At 38.1% G+C, this 15,192-nt stretch overlaps 1 protein-coding gene across 1 annotated transcript in view; it reads left to right on the top strand.

Annotated features, from left to right (window-relative positions):
* The window catches only part of col15a1b (collagen, type XV, alpha 1b), a 49,896-nt gene that overhangs the window by 32,470 nt on the left and 2,234 nt on the right, over window positions 1-15,192 (top strand). The window contains exons 15-42 of the mRNA XM_079243956.1: window positions 1,494-1,547; window positions 2,270-2,305; window positions 2,455-2,592; window positions 2,807-2,866; window positions 2,951-2,986; window positions 3,182-3,223; window positions 3,516-3,578; window positions 4,114-4,149; window positions 4,324-4,398; window positions 4,670-4,735; window positions 4,948-4,983; window positions 5,258-5,320; window positions 5,708-5,797; window positions 6,698-6,733; window positions 6,837-6,890; window positions 7,101-7,157; window positions 8,366-8,425; window positions 9,425-9,469; window positions 11,028-11,109; window positions 11,234-11,259; window positions 11,671-11,769; window positions 12,609-12,753; window positions 12,862-12,926; window positions 13,031-13,162; window positions 13,402-13,500; window positions 13,599-13,673; window positions 13,768-13,965; window positions 14,222-14,337. Of these exons, the coding sequence (XP_079100082.1) occupies window positions 1,494-1,547; window positions 2,270-2,305; window positions 2,455-2,592; window positions 2,807-2,866; window positions 2,951-2,986; window positions 3,182-3,223; window positions 3,516-3,578; window positions 4,114-4,149; window positions 4,324-4,398; window positions 4,670-4,735; window positions 4,948-4,983; window positions 5,258-5,320; window positions 5,708-5,797; window positions 6,698-6,733; window positions 6,837-6,890; window positions 7,101-7,157; window positions 8,366-8,425; window positions 9,425-9,469; window positions 11,028-11,109; window positions 11,234-11,259; window positions 11,671-11,769; window positions 12,609-12,753; window positions 12,862-12,926; window positions 13,031-13,162; window positions 13,402-13,500; window positions 13,599-13,673; window positions 13,768-13,965; window positions 14,222-14,337 (2,084 nt within the window). The remainder of the gene's footprint in view (window positions 1-1,493; window positions 1,548-2,269; window positions 2,306-2,454; window positions 2,593-2,806; window positions 2,867-2,950; window positions 2,987-3,181; window positions 3,224-3,515; window positions 3,579-4,113; window positions 4,150-4,323; window positions 4,399-4,669; window positions 4,736-4,947; window positions 4,984-5,257; window positions 5,321-5,707; window positions 5,798-6,697; window positions 6,734-6,836; window positions 6,891-7,100; window positions 7,158-8,365; window positions 8,426-9,424; window positions 9,470-11,027; window positions 11,110-11,233; window positions 11,260-11,670; window positions 11,770-12,608; window positions 12,754-12,861; window positions 12,927-13,030; window positions 13,163-13,401; window positions 13,501-13,598; window positions 13,674-13,767; window positions 13,966-14,221; window positions 14,338-15,192) is intronic.

Raw genomic sequence — 15,192 nt, 5'->3', positions numbered from 1 at the left:
TTTTTTTTTTTTTTTTTGCCTTTTAATCATTTATGTTGCATTTACTGTATGGAAACATACATTCTTACTCTTTTTGGCTCATTTACTTTCAGTTTAAACACTGTCATCATGAAATGAAACATTTCAGCATGAAGCTTCATTTTAAACGATGACAAGTGACTGAACTGAAAAGACTTCACCACAGACTCACTGAATAGCATAAAACATCAAGCTTTTGCTATCAAACAAGATAAAGGAACAACTCTCGCTTTTCCACTGGTTAGCTGTTGTTTGTTTGTGTTTTCTGTTTATGGGTTGCTCTCTGACAAGGTAGCGAGACATACGATTTAGTCTGATGTTAAACAAATCCCGAAAGTTGCAAATAGAATAACAACAGATATAATTGTTTCTCTAAATACAACAAATGTAGTGATACTATCAATGCAGAAAGGCCATGATAAAGCAGGTTGGGATGCAATACCACTGTGAATGTGTCTTCCCTGAAAAGGATCTTATCTGGTTCGCAGCGTATGCTGCCTCGTGCCAAATATTACTCAGCATTACTGATACTTACACAGACGTGCAAGTTCCTAATGCCACAATGGCTTTAATGTAACATCTGAATTTCAGCTTGAGCTAATGAGATACATAGTCTCTCTTTTTGCTTTAACAATGCGACATAAAAAAATTCCTGAAATAATTTTACATTTTAAAAAGCCAGACTAGCCCATTTTAAGCTAGTTATATGTTTTTTTCTTCCACATGGACCAGTCATTTGGAGATGTGTACATCTTGGTCTATTGGTGTCATTTATGTTGTGTAAAATATTTGAATTATGTGTGGAAATTGTATGGTTTGTATGGTTTGATGATTTAACAAGCTTATCTTCATCCAGAACTCCCAATGGATTTAAACACTTTGAACCTGTGCAGGTGTTAATTAAACAGCCAGAAATAAATATTTTAAGTTTGCACCAGAATTCCCTATAGTTAGCCAGACGTCCCAATCAAGCAGTATGTCATGAATTTGCAGAGTTGCATCATCAGTGTGTCTTGAATTGAGTTGGTTCCTGAAAGTCTGAGGTCTGCATGATTGTATGCTTTCAGTTTATGCAACTGAAATAGAAAAGAAAAGTTGCATTACCTTGTTTGAAGGAATGCATTCAGTTTTTCTTTTTTTGATGAGAAAACAGTGAAAGTGTAATAAACTCATCCTTGCCACAATGGCTGCCAACACTGCTGCTTTCTGCCACACTTACCAGCTGAACAATAAGCTGTCCTGATGTTATCGTTGCACATAAAGTTGGCATGGATGATGTTAAAACTTAAGGAAACTGAATAACAAGTCAGTTTTCTGTAAGTTTGATTATTCCTTAATTTTCCTGAATGTTGTGTTGGTTTCTCTTGGAATGGCTGAGGGATCAACAGGAAGCTACGTTTCCTCTTTGGCATACATTTTTGTTTTTGCTGGGCTTCTTTTTACACTGATTGTGTCTGTTTGAATTTGTCTGCCAGGGTCCAGCAGGAAAAGATGGAGCTCCAGGCCAACCTGGACCTGTGGGGGAGAAGGTACAGTCATTAAAGAGGATTGATTTGGGCCTCTAGTTAGGACGGCTGGATCAAAGTCTCATACAACATCTCATGTCTTTTTGCTTCATGAGATTTTTCTCAGGAATCTTTACTGAATCCAGATGACAAAGAAGAAAGTTTTTTTTTTTGGTTTGTTTGTTTTTTTTAATAGCTTTTGAGATAGTACATCCAACCTGGTGGAGAAATTTTATTTTATTTTATTTTATTTTATTTTATTTTATTTTATTTTATTTTATTTTATTTTATTTTATTTTATTTTATTTTATTTTATTTTGGGATATTGATCGATCCTCCTGTTATATACTTTTTCTGGGACTGGTGATCACCCTCTTCACGGCGTCTATCAAGCCGATTGTTATCATTTCCAGTTCCATTTCACCCTCACATCTACACAAGACTCCAAATACTTAATTTCTTACGGTGTGTTCAGACTGAACGCATTTTGAGCATCAAGAGCGGCAAGTTTCCATGTAAAGTCTCTGTGGAGGTGCGGCAAGTGGACGTCAAGCTTTCTCGCATCGCGTTTTGAGCGTCGCCGTTCCGCGCGTCAAAAGCCAGAGATGGGCAAGAATGAGACACTAAGTCACCAAACTGTGGACCCCCTGCTCTGCACATTTGACCATTATTTCCACCAACACATTACACGTTAAGATGCGCCTTCAAAAACTAATACTTCTTTCATTCTTTCTGTTCCTCTATAGGGTGACCAAGGGATGCCTGGGCCACCTGGACCAAAGGTAATTTACAGAACAGAAGGCAGAAATAAAATACCGTAAACATAATCAACACATTTTTCCATAATGTGAACACAATCCTTGTTCTGTTCTGAGAAAGTGTCAACGGGCTGTAATTTGGTAGTTTATGCTTAATGTGTTTGTGCCTGCAGGGTGAATGTGGGTCTATGGGTACAACAGGACCTCCTGGGCCCCAGGGGCCCAAGGGCCCACAAGGAAGGAGAGGTCCAGCAGGTCCACCAGGACCCCCTGGTCCATCAGGACCTCCAGGAACCAAATTTTTTATCGAGGTGACCTCTGTTTCTTTTTAACTCTTTGCACACACATCAGCGTTAACGCATCAATAAACTGAGAACGAGTCAAAGTCAGAATTCAGCTGGAAAACAGCGAAGCATAAAATCTTCTTTACTTCAAGTTAGTATTCCAGTTCAATATGTTATATTTCTTTCTTTCTTTCTTTCTTTCTTTCTTTCTTTCTTTCTTTCTTTCTTTCTTTCTTCCCAGGATATGGAAGGATCTGGTAAAAATGACATGCTTATTGGAAGTGGAGTCAAAGGCCCGCAGGTCAGTGCAACAGAGTATTCTTAGAGTTTCTGTACATCATACACTGTTTTGTACATTAAATGTTTTCCACTGCTCTTTCTCCAGGGACCACCAGGCCTTCCTGGGCCACAGGGACCACCGGTAATCTGTTTGTGAATATTTATTTATGTGCACATGAAATTACAAAAGATTTTTGTGTCGCGTCTTTAACAGCTCATATTACTTGATGTGTGGATCACGTGAGAAAGGAATCGCATTATTAACTTTCTGCTGCCTGGCCGTGATGACTTGATGGAGTTTCTTTCTTTTTCGTTTTCTTTTTTTGTTTAACGGCAGGGTAAAGACGGACCCCCAGGACCTCCAGGACTCTCTGTTAAGGTAATCTTAATTTCAAATGGTACATCTCATTTTTTTTTGTCAACAGCAAGATTTTATTTCATTTTTACCCCATTTCTCATTTATTGTGGAAACTATGGACAGTAAATGGTTTTTATATTGTCTGATTGTGCAATTCCAAAAAAAAACAAAAAAACAAAATGAATAAACTAATAATAAAGAAAAATATTCATGAAAAATCTGTTTGAATAAAGCAAATCGCTGTTGCCTTAGACAAACTTCTTACAAAGAAACCACCTTAACTTTCCTTTAAATGGGCTGTGTTTCATCAAAGGGCGAACCAGGGGACCCAGGACCAGAGGGGCTTCTCGGGCCTGCTGGACTACCAGGTACAAGGGTAAGTAGCAGCTAATGCTGCTAAATGCTGTTATGGACAGGTGTGAAAATTTCACAGATTACTTCATTAATGGATAAAACCAGAGTTTCTTCACAGTCTATGACCGAAAAGAGCTCAAGGTAGAGAGTGGGGGACTCAAACTCAGAGCAAAGTAACAGGAGGCTACTGCAAAAGACAAACCACTATAATGACTTTATCGCTTCAAAAGAAGCAGCAAAAACCATAGAAAAGAGAAATCCACAACAATTCAGTCACGTCTGGCTTTGAAAATTGGATAAAAACAATGTCGGACCACTTTACTTTGAAGCAATGCCAGTTCTGTGGTAGAGAGCTCATCACACACTACTAACTAGTTATTTTTCTGGTAATAGGTTTTTGGTAGTTGTCAAGCTCTCCTGACAGACATATTAAGATTTAAAAAATGCTGCTTTTTATTTCTTGCTACATCCACCAACCTGGATTATTGTTTGAGAGAAATGTTTCTGTTCCACGCTGAGTGAATACTTTAATTTGTGTAATATTTCCCTTCAAACAGGGGTCCAAAGGAGAGAAAGGCAGTCCAGGACCCAAGGTAGGGTTATTAAATCATTGTTTAAGCATATTAAACAAAATTTCCATCATCCTTACCCCGTTCCAACTTGAATTTTTGGTTGTCTCATATGACAAAGGCTCATTTTTGCCATGACTTGCTTCTTCATCCAAGTACAAAGTTTAGATTTTCTTCATTATATTATGTTTACTGCAGGGTGATCAAGGCGCTGATGGACTCAGCATACCAGGACCACCTGGACCTCCTGGACTTGTTACTAGTTTGCACGATGTAAGCGTGCACACAAGTGCACACATGAAATTAAAGTTTTTGCAGAAAATTTAAGAAAAAAAAAACAGTTATAAAACCATCAGATCCTTTAAGGAGTTCCAAACAGTTTTTTCCAGCAATGCTAAATAGCACCGTGCCATCAGTTTGTGTATTATTATCTTGTCGATACCTGATCAAAACAGACCTAATTTATTGGAAATGACTGAGCTGGTGGACTTGTAGTACTGAATTTTGTGTATCACACAAAATGATTTCTCTGTTTTATTTGCAGCTGCTCCTGAATGCAACAGAGGGCATCTTCAACTTTACAGAGATCAGAGGATCTCCAGGGCCTGTGGTGCGTACGTGGGTTGGCTAATGTCCACTATATAAATCTTTCTCTGAGGCTCTCACATCACCTGTTAGGAGTCCTGTTAGGAGTTAGGTTTGGTTCTGCATGCATGTATTGCTTTGTTGGGATATACAAGTGACTGTTCATTTGCCTTTTGCCATGTATGTTTGTGTCTGTGCACGCATGTCTGTTTGAGTTTATCTGTGTGCGTGTTGCAGGGCCCTGAAGGCTTGCCTGGCAGAGCAGGATTTCCTGTAAGTTAGAACTGTTTGCTACATCACCATCTTCTGAGCATGTCTCACCAAAACAATTATTTAAAAGCAAGATTTTTATCTTCCCAATTTTGCATTTGCATTGCTGTCTTTGGGCTAAACAGGGTAGGTAAGAGACATACAACTCCATGTATCATACAGACTTATGGTTTTGATTGCTTGTTACCACAGTACAGTTTTAAATCAGGAAGAAATGAACCAGCTATGCCAACATTTCCCAGTTTTTTTTTCTTATTAATGTTTCATCCTTCCACAGGGGCCCAGGGGACCAAAGGGAGACAAAGGCCTTCAAGGTATGGAGGGGCCAGCAGGGACCAAGGTGAGAACCTGATTTCTCAAAATAACATATCATACTGAACATAAACATTCCGTTTTAAAATAGACATTTCTGTTTAAAATATCCTTTTTTTCATTGATCTTATGTAATATTCTAATTTCTGAGACACTGCATTTTGGGTTTTTTATTATCTAGAAGCCACATTTATAAAAAATATCAAGAAATAAATGTTTGAAATGTTTCACTCTATGTGTAATGAATCTATATAATATATGGATTTTAAATTCTGAAATGAGTGACAAAAAAAATACTGAACTTTTTCATATTATTCTAATTTTCTGAGATGTACCTGTGATATCTAATAAAATGTCTAATTTTAGGAAGAGATGTTTGAGTTGCTCTGTCATACTAATTTATTTGCTCCAATAGGGACAAAAAGGAGAACCAGGGGTGACCATTGCTGCTGATGGATCGATTCTCTCTGCACCAAGAGGCCCTCAAGGCCCCAGAGGCTCAAAAGTACAAGAAAACTTACCTTCACATTGCTTTCACCTTACCATTCCAGATTATTCCTTATTTCATTAGGTTGTTTGAAGCCCAGCTCACAATATTCAGCATCAAGCAAACATATTCTAATGCTTCAGCATATCTTTTTTTTTACCTCAAGTATGAGTTTACCTTCATTTTTTTTTTCTTTTTTCCTCACCTGACCTGAGTTAATGTCTGCAGCACTCAGTCGTTACGATCACCTAAAAAGATCTTAATGTTCATTTAACTTAAAGCTTGCTGCATGTCCTGAGGGCAATAATAATAATGTCTTCCTGCTAGCTTAGAAGTTGTTCTGGATAAAAACATCTGCTAAATTAATATAATGTGATAAATGCATACAGGGAAGTTGGGAAGTCTTGTCTGAAGGACTGGCACTGCTTTAAACCGCACCGTATCATGAAGTCAACTGGAAAAATGTCCCCACTGATGCTCATGATCTTACCAGTGTATAGAATTAGGTTGTTTTGCATCGTGAAGTGTCTTGAGGAAGATGCTTTTGTGTAAAGTTACACAGCTATGGGGCTGTTATAATTCCCCCAATTAACTGAAATATGGACAATTAGACTTCAACCTCTAGCGTAGAAAGACAAAAGTCAGAAAGTAAAGAGTTTTTGCAATATGATAAGAAAAGAGACAAAAGTTCAAATATAATGTTCAATAACTTGAAAAAAAAAAAAAGGCTTAAAATTATCTGAAAAGTCTCCATGGGTTCCAAAAGTTGCCTAAATATCTTAAATCTGACCAAGATAAAAGCTTCACAAAACTTAAATCAGCACCAGAGAGAAGACTTTGACTAAATGATCTGTAGTTATTGCCAGAAAATATGTATATTTTGCTTCATCTTCATGACTCTGTTGTTTATTTTTGCAGGGTGACCGCGGCTCCCAGGGACCTGCTGGACCTGTGGTGAGTCATCATATTAAAAACAAATCGTCATTCATATCATCAGTACGGAAATAAAATGTGTTCATTTTGTTGTTGTTTGCTTGTTTGTTTTTCATCATTTTAGGGGCCAATAGGACCTCGTGGGGAAAAAGGAGAATATGGTTTCCCTGGGCGCCCAGTGAGTACTTGTATTTGATCTACTGCAGATGTCAGGTAATCTGATCTGATGTAAATTGCAATAGAAACGTCATGTTTTTGGTGCTTTTTTTTCTCAGGAATTAATTTGTTCATTTAAAAGTAATTTGGCACTGTGTAAACTTGTATTCCAAGCAACTTATAGATGTTTTTAGAATGAAAGGCATAAGGATGTGTCTGGCTCTTTCTGTAGGGGCGATCTGGTTCACCGGGAAGGAAAGGTGACAAAGGAGATTCTGTTGGCTTGCCGGTAAGAGGAGAGACAAGGAACAATAAAAGGAGCAATGTTTGCACTTAAAGCACTTGTCAGTGTTTAGTAGTCCATTATATCAGGGCTGAATAACCTATTGTAAATTATTTCATAGTCAGACAAAGATGTTTGGGGTTTTTTTTTGTTTTTTTTACTGCAGTAATCACTGAGATTTGAAAGGTGGAGTATGTAAGATTTTAAATATTTTCAAAATAAATTAACTAAAAAAATAACTACAATCATAATTAAATAGTTTTTTTTTTTAAACATGTAGGTTCCAGTCTGTCCATATTTCATATGTTATTAAATTACAAGTTTAAGTAATGACAAAGACCCTTCTTAAATGTTTGCCTACCAGTAAAATCTGTCATTTGTCATTAATTAAACTTGTAATTTAAAAACGCATCAAATATGGACAGACTGGAACCTACATGTTCAAAAAACTATCTAATTATGATTGTTGTTATTTTATTAGTTCATTTATTTTGAAAATATTGAAAATCTTACGTACTCCACCTTTAACGTGCAGTTGCAGTTTGTTATAATGACTTTACAACAAACAAGTTAAGTTAACAGCTCAAGTGATCAGAAATATTCTTTAAGCGCTTTTGGAATCAGTCACAATCAATAACAAACAAGTTTTTTCTCTTTATTCTCACCAAACGAAAGTCCCAAACAGGGCTTCACCTCAGATCTATGACAGGATCTGGAACCACAAACTGGTTTGCACCTGCTGTTGTGGAGAGGTGAACCCTACGTTCTGTTAAATTCTCATTTGATCCTAACTTACAGATGTTAACATGATACTTTCCTGCTTCAAAAAGGCTCACACACACACTACCTACAGAGAGAGATGTCAAAAATAATAATAAAAATTTAAAGATGGTGACACAGACAGCTTTAAAGCTTGCATTAGTCTCAGACACAGTTCCTTAATCCTAAATCTAAGCAAGAATGTCTTTCCTAAAACAAAACGTGTTGTTTCAGACCTTCATAAAAAGAAACCATGAAAGGAAAAAAGGACAGATACTTATTAGCTGAACAAAACAAAATAAAATGAATACCTGTATTGGTCAGTAAGTGCAATATGTCAGCTGAAAACCTAACATGTTTACCAGATAAATATAACAAATCAGTACAAGAAATGCTTTCTGATATTGTTGATATGAATGCTGAATATTTCTTCTCCCTCTTTCTCTCTCTGTCAGGGACCTCCGGGTCCTCCTGGTCCACCAGGTCCTCCAGGGAGAATTACTGGACTAAATGGAGTAAGTATGATGCACAAAATATCACAAATATTGAATTCATCATTGTCTTATAACAGAATTTGAGGAAAAATCTGTAACTTGTTCTATTGTTGACCTTTGACTCCATTTGCAGTATCTGACAGAGAGCCAAGCAGTGATGAGAGAGCACAGAAAGGACACTTACAACTTGTATTAAGTCATAGGTTCATATCACTTATTCAGATGCTTATCGGATGCTTATTTTCTGAATTGATACAATTTTAGATAACAAATTGTCATTTATAGGCAAAAAGTACCTCATGCTTTTTTTAAACCCCAATACAACAGCAAACTTGTGTTTGTTGACAGATTCTGCTACAGGATTTGTTTTTTATTACACTGAAAGACCACTACAGCAGGCTTTTCTAGGTGTAAAGTTAAGGGTATTTTGTGTTGGTTTTATAAATTGAAATCATAAATTTAATTTAAAAAGTAAGAAAATTAGTGTTTTGGTCATATATTTCTTTGTTGCAATGATCAAAATGAGCGATTAGTTGTTTGGCATTGGTAGAAATGCCAACAAATGCACGTTCCTTACAAAAATGGCAGCATTTAAAGGGACAACAAACAACCTGATAGATTTATTACATTAAAGAACTGTTGCAACAAAGAAATAATCAACCAAACACAAATTTCTTTACTTTTTCTGCAAAATTTAGAATGAACAGAAAGAACACGCCCACATCATGTCATCTCTAATAATTTTAATTTTGCAGTCTTTGCAGAATTCTAGTAACAAAGCAGGCTGCAAGTTTATCAAAAAAAAAGAAAAAATGGAGTATCCCATATCTTAAAGTATTTAGACCCTTCTTTTATGTAGAAGTAGCCTACAGCTCTGCTTGGTGAGCTCTGCTTACAGCGCTGAGAAATGTCACTAAAATAAACCATTCAGTAATGCTCGTTTCATGTTTTTGACCATGACTCTGTTCGAGTGACCGGAAGCACTACTCTGATCACACTGCTCTTCTTTGAATCTTAAAGACAGTGTTCCCGGTGCGCCCCAGACCGCACTGCAAAAAGGGACGAGTAAGTCTGAGTCGGACCATCTGATTGGTCCGTTTCAGTTGGAAATGAGACCATCAGGTGGTTCTGGTGGTGTGTGGGTTTTACAGCATGAGAGTTTTCTGGTCTGGGCTACAAACGGAAACCCCAAATCCCCTCTCTGCTTTAACCCATTCCCTTTGTTTCCTCCTCTTGCTCTCCTGAAGGTGTTTGGGAAGTCTACATGAATGCAGATCTGGTTTTGAACATCAGGCTTTTACATTTGTCTCACAAACAAGTCATTGATCTTGCTAAAACAAAAAAAATTTTAAAAAAGAGTTCAAATAGAAATCTTTCTACAGATTGATTTGTGTCATAAACTTTTATTCATGTAGTCAAACTTATTCCACAACTTCTCAGGACAAATGCTAATGCTTGGTGTTCAAGGAGGTCCGAGTCCGAATCCTGCTTTCTCGTCTGCTCTTTCCTCCTCATTAGCTCATGGTAGAGGAAGATGGTAGAGGAAGATGGTAGAGGAAGATGACTGGGATGTAGATCAGAACTGGTTCAAAGTGACTCTTTTATTGAATCATTAAGTAGAAAACATAAACTATATAAAATCAATTCTCTGCTCATTTTTATTAACAAGGAAAAAACAATATCCTCCACCTGTAATGTCTGTTTTGTTTTAAAAAAAAAAGTTGTGTGTTTGGTTTATTAATTTTCCTCTTTAATAATACCAGTTGGTGTTGTATTATACATAGTAGTATTAATATGCAGGGTGCTGTGCTTTAACAATGTCGCGCATTCCACAAACACACAACGCTTACAAGTTATTCCCTATTGTTCAGGTCACTAATCAAGCTTTTATACCATAGGTAGTGTTAAAGAGGTAACATTACTGTCCAAACACAAATTCAAAATGCTAAAGTTTAGACAAGAGGGATTTATCCATTGTCTTTTCCCTCATGGTGCTGGTTGTACTGGTTCTTTTTTATTGTTCATCTTCACATTAACAGGTTTGTCTCAAACGACAGTGGGCTTGATAAGTTCTGTAATGTCCAATAAAGTAGTAAAGACCCCTGGGAAGGGATCCAGGACCTCTTGTCATTTGAAGTAATGGCTCATAGTGTCATTTCATTTAATGGATTTAGACTTTTTTTTTTTTTTTGTACATTTAAAATGGTAAAGGCTGTTCTGTTCAGGATATTCAGATAAGATTATTGTAAAAGGGAAAGAAAAGCAGGTTTTGTTCTCCTTTTTTTTATTCTTTTCTTTTTACCTGGATCTATTTTGAATAAAATATATTCCTGCTTAAAGCTTAATCCCTGTATTTTAACCTCAGTAATTCAGCTACATGCTACTGTCCAAAGCATGCATTCCCTGTATTTAACAGGTTTTTTTTTTTGTTTTAACTTTTTTTTTTTTTTGGTATAATCCAAATAATTCACATTTCTTTAACTGTTTTTAAAATGTTCTTTATGTGTGACTTGTTAATAAAATAAGTTAGTAATAATATTTGTTCAGACGTCTGTTGTATTAACTGCATGTGTGCAAGCAGTACATGCAGTTATGTTGTTAATAAGCATAAATGTGTGTGTAGGAGTCACAGAGCAGAGGAGATTCTGTGGATCTGAAAGGAGAAAAGGGAGATGAGGGATTGCCTGGTGAACCTGGGACACCTGGTGAGACTTGAGCAACACATCTCTCATATGACCTGCGTCATTCCACTCATTCTGCTTTGCTTAAAATGAACGTGTTTGCAAAGCTAATGGTGATGTGACATAATCTGCTCATTTTCCCCACCAGCCCCCCTGTTTCCTGGTGGAATTGAGGTGAGTATAGAATTGTCTCGCACCTCACATCAGCAGACATCAAGGAAAAGGTTGAACGAAGACTTAAATACGCCGCACCTCAGATAAAACACAAAGTATACCTGATGTTTGTTTGCTCCAAACACAGTTGCCTGTAAGCTGGGGTTACTCTACCTGCTCAGCATTCAATAGCACACCTAGAGAGGAACAGGATACTGTTCCCAGCAGCAGACCAAATCAGAGTGAATATCTTCAGTCTAATCCAAGACATTTATTAGCAAGAATCATCAAGCAGCATCAAGCTGTCAGTGTTTTGTTAACATATATCGGGACAAAAGACAGTAAATTACACATGAGGTACTTTGCAGCAGCAGAAATAATCCGTAGTTCGGTAGTCGGTTTTGTTTTATCTCCTTTCTGCTGGTCTCTCAGGGAGCTAAAGGTGATCTGGGACACAAAGGGGAGAAGGGAGAAAAAGGTGATACAGGTCTTACTGGGCCTCCAGGACTGCCAGGAAAGTCTGGACTTGTGGTGAGTTCAGTTAGATCAAACCTAAAATTTTAATTCCCTCTCTCTTTTTTTAATTCAAGGAATAATCACGATTAAATGTGAAAATGAAAGTAACAACAAGACGGAGTTGTTACTTACAGTTAGATGTTGGATGCCTTCACATGGACTGTGCACGAGTAACACGATGGATGGTTACTGTGCCTCCTCAGCCTAGATGGTGTCCAGTATTCCCATCATACATTTATATTTCCTCTTAACACGCGATCTGCTCTTCTTCAGTGTGTGTTATTCTTCGCATTTCAGAGTTATATACTTGTGGTTATACCCATAATATGTCACAATAGAGCACACAGAGACGTGTCCCCATCCCCAGAAATAAACTGTTATTGATCTATTGCCCACACAGTCCTATATAGTCAGTGAAAGCCTCTTCATCAGGATTTTTAAAAGACTCAGCATTTTTTGTTGTTTTTTTATGTTCTTTTTCTGCTTCAAAGGGCTAAATATACCCCTCACCTCTCAAACCCATACTTGATCTATTTAACAGGTGTTAAATAGATCAAGCTACAGTGATATTATATAATGAATGTTTATCCATCCATCCATGTTCTTAACCACTCGTTCCAGTTAAGGGTTGCAGGGAAGCTGGATCTTATCCCAGCAATCATTGAGCGAGAGGGAGGGCACACCCTGGACAGGTCGCCAGTCCATCACAGGGCCTGAATGTTGAGCCGGAATGACCTGATCTTCTAGTTAGAGACTCTATAAAAGCACAACATAACAAACTTATTGGTTCCAATGAGACTTTATATGATGCCAAATGAAAAAATCTACTATTGTTTTTGTATTCATGCTTGTAGGGTCCAAAAGGGGATTCCATCGTTGGACCTCCAGGTCCAGCAGGCTCTCCTGGTCAACCCGGAGCTCCAGGATTTGGGCGACCTGGACCCCGAGGACCCCCTGGACCTGCTGGACCCCCTGGACCAGCAGCTGCCTATACATCATGTACGCGTCTGCCAGTTTGTGAAAGAAAATAAGAAAAAAAAAATATCTGTGATTTTATTAAACTACTGGTTCTATCTGTAAAATATAATGTGCATGTGTTGTCATCAGCTGCCAGCGTCCCTGGCCCTCCTGGTCCTCCCGGCCCACCAGGACCTCCAAGTTACACTAACTCGGTAAGATGCCTGTTCAGAGTGTCACTTTGGTGGAAACAGTTGAGTAGATCATCCTTTAGAAGGCTACAAATTTTCTTCACTGATGTTTGAATGTGTCTGATCAGGTGAGCGCCTACAAGACGATCCACGCTCTCACCCGAGAGACGCCACATGCTGCTGAGGGAGCCTTGGCGTATGTTTCTGAGAAGGGAGGAGAGCTTTACGTTCGAGTACACAACGGCTGGCGTAACATCCCGGTTAGTATGGCGTGTTTGTCATTCAGTGCAGCCATTTCCATTTCTTCTTTTTAGGGTCATTTTTAAAGCTTAACATGTGCATTTATGGGGGTTTTTTTTTAAAGAGGTTTTGTACTTTTGAGTAATAATATGATCTAAATCGCTGCGTAAGATGCAAACATTACTGTGTTATGGCAAGTTCAGCTAACGTTCAGATCTCACTGGTGTCAATATCAGCACTAAGTCAAACTGTGTTTTAGCTGGGAGAAGTGATCCATTTCGGACCTTCCTCATCGGAGGCATCTCAGGCTCTCAGCAGCGCTGGAGATCGGACTAGACCCTACAGAGTCCACAGCCAGGTTAACTCACACACAGACACTTACTCAGTAACACACCCCATCGGTGAATAGCCTGATGTAGGACCGTTAAGACGACTGTTGATGTTTTCATTGAGCAGGAGTTGCAAGAAGGTGTGAGGGGATATCAGCCCAGCTACAACATCCTCCCACAGACCATCAGCTCTGCACCAGGGGTGGGTGCACCACACTCATGTCATTCATATCAGGTCTGTAGTGAATCACACACCAGATTGGGAGGAAGTTTATATTTTCTCCTCTTCTCTGTAGCTACATCTGGTTGCACTGAATGCGCCGCTCAAAGGTGACATGCGCGGCATCCGCGGGGCAGACTTCCAGTGTTACCAGCAGGCTCGCTCCATGGGGCTCACCTCCACATACAGAGCCTTCCTGTCCTCACACCTGCAGGACCTGGCGACGATTGTGAGGAAGGCTGACCGCAATGACTTGCCAGTGGTTAATCTGAGGGTAAGGAAAAGTTTGCGTTTGTTGTTTTTATTGTCAAATTCAACCTGTTTCGTCAATGATTTCTTTTTCTCAGACATGGTACTCATACAGTATGTCTGTTTTTTAAGATTTATATTGATTTGAGATAAAAAAAAAAAAAAAAAAAAGTTAATCTTTGCATTTCCAAAAGATTAGAAACACTCACCAGTCATGATTGTTTACATCATATTTGTTGGGAATTGCCTTGAAGTTAATCGTTCCTCTCCTTTGCTTTCAGGGTGATGTGCTGTTCAGTAGCTGGATGTCGATTTTCTCTGGGAATGGAGGCTTGTTTGACCCGTCCACACCCCTCTACTCCTTTGACGGACGCAACGTGATGACCGATTCAGCCTGGTGAGAGAGGCGGAAGGAACAGGATTAAAAATAATCATGCTTTCAGGTTGAAAACTGCTCGTTTACACACATGAGCAACAACAGTATGTCTGCTTTTTAACTACTGCGAGATGTATTGTCCTGGTTAAATGTAAAGGAGAGATTTACAGCCTCACTGCTAAATTTAACCAGAACAACTAAACTTCTAAGAACGCTGTACCAAGAGCTTTGTTTTAGTCTTGAGGAACACAACTATGAAACCAGACATGCTACAGAGGGCAGATTCAGACTACCGAAAGTATAAAAAAACAATGGGAAAGGTACTGTTATCTACAGAGCTATGTACAACTGGAACACATTGCCAAGCAATATGATCAAAGCAAACAGTAAATATTTGTTTAAAATTCTTTTAAAAAGGCATCTCCAAAATCATTAAATTGTTGTGTCCTAAATATAGACTTGATGATGGTAAATACCATTTAGTAGCCATTGTTCAGTAACACATTATTCAGTACAGACAACTGTAAGAGACCATAATGACGAAGGCTATCCCTCTTTTATTGCAGGAATAATAACTCCAGGAGGAATAGCTGTATTGCAATAGCTAATGGAGATAAAAATAAATACAAATACAAACAACCATGAATTTTATTGACAAGTGAACGACTGAACAGAGTGGTACATGCTGCATACAGCTAGAAGGGTTTAGATCTGAATTTAGCAGAACTGAGGAGAAAATACAGCGCTCACAGTGTTTAACATTAGAGGGAAATTTACATGAAATGTAAAAAGTCTGTGCCACACTGATATTATAACATAAAAGTGGAGTATTCAAGTGGATTTGTACAATAGTAATTTCTTCATCTCAAACAATTC

Source organism: Telmatherina bonti, assembly GCF_933228915.1.
Source record: "Telmatherina bonti genome assembly, chromosome: 7".
Taxonomy (NCBI): Eukaryota; Metazoa; Chordata; class Actinopteri; order Atheriniformes; family Telmatherinidae; genus Telmatherina; species Telmatherina bonti.
This window is presented reverse-complemented; position numbering and strand designations above follow the sequence as displayed.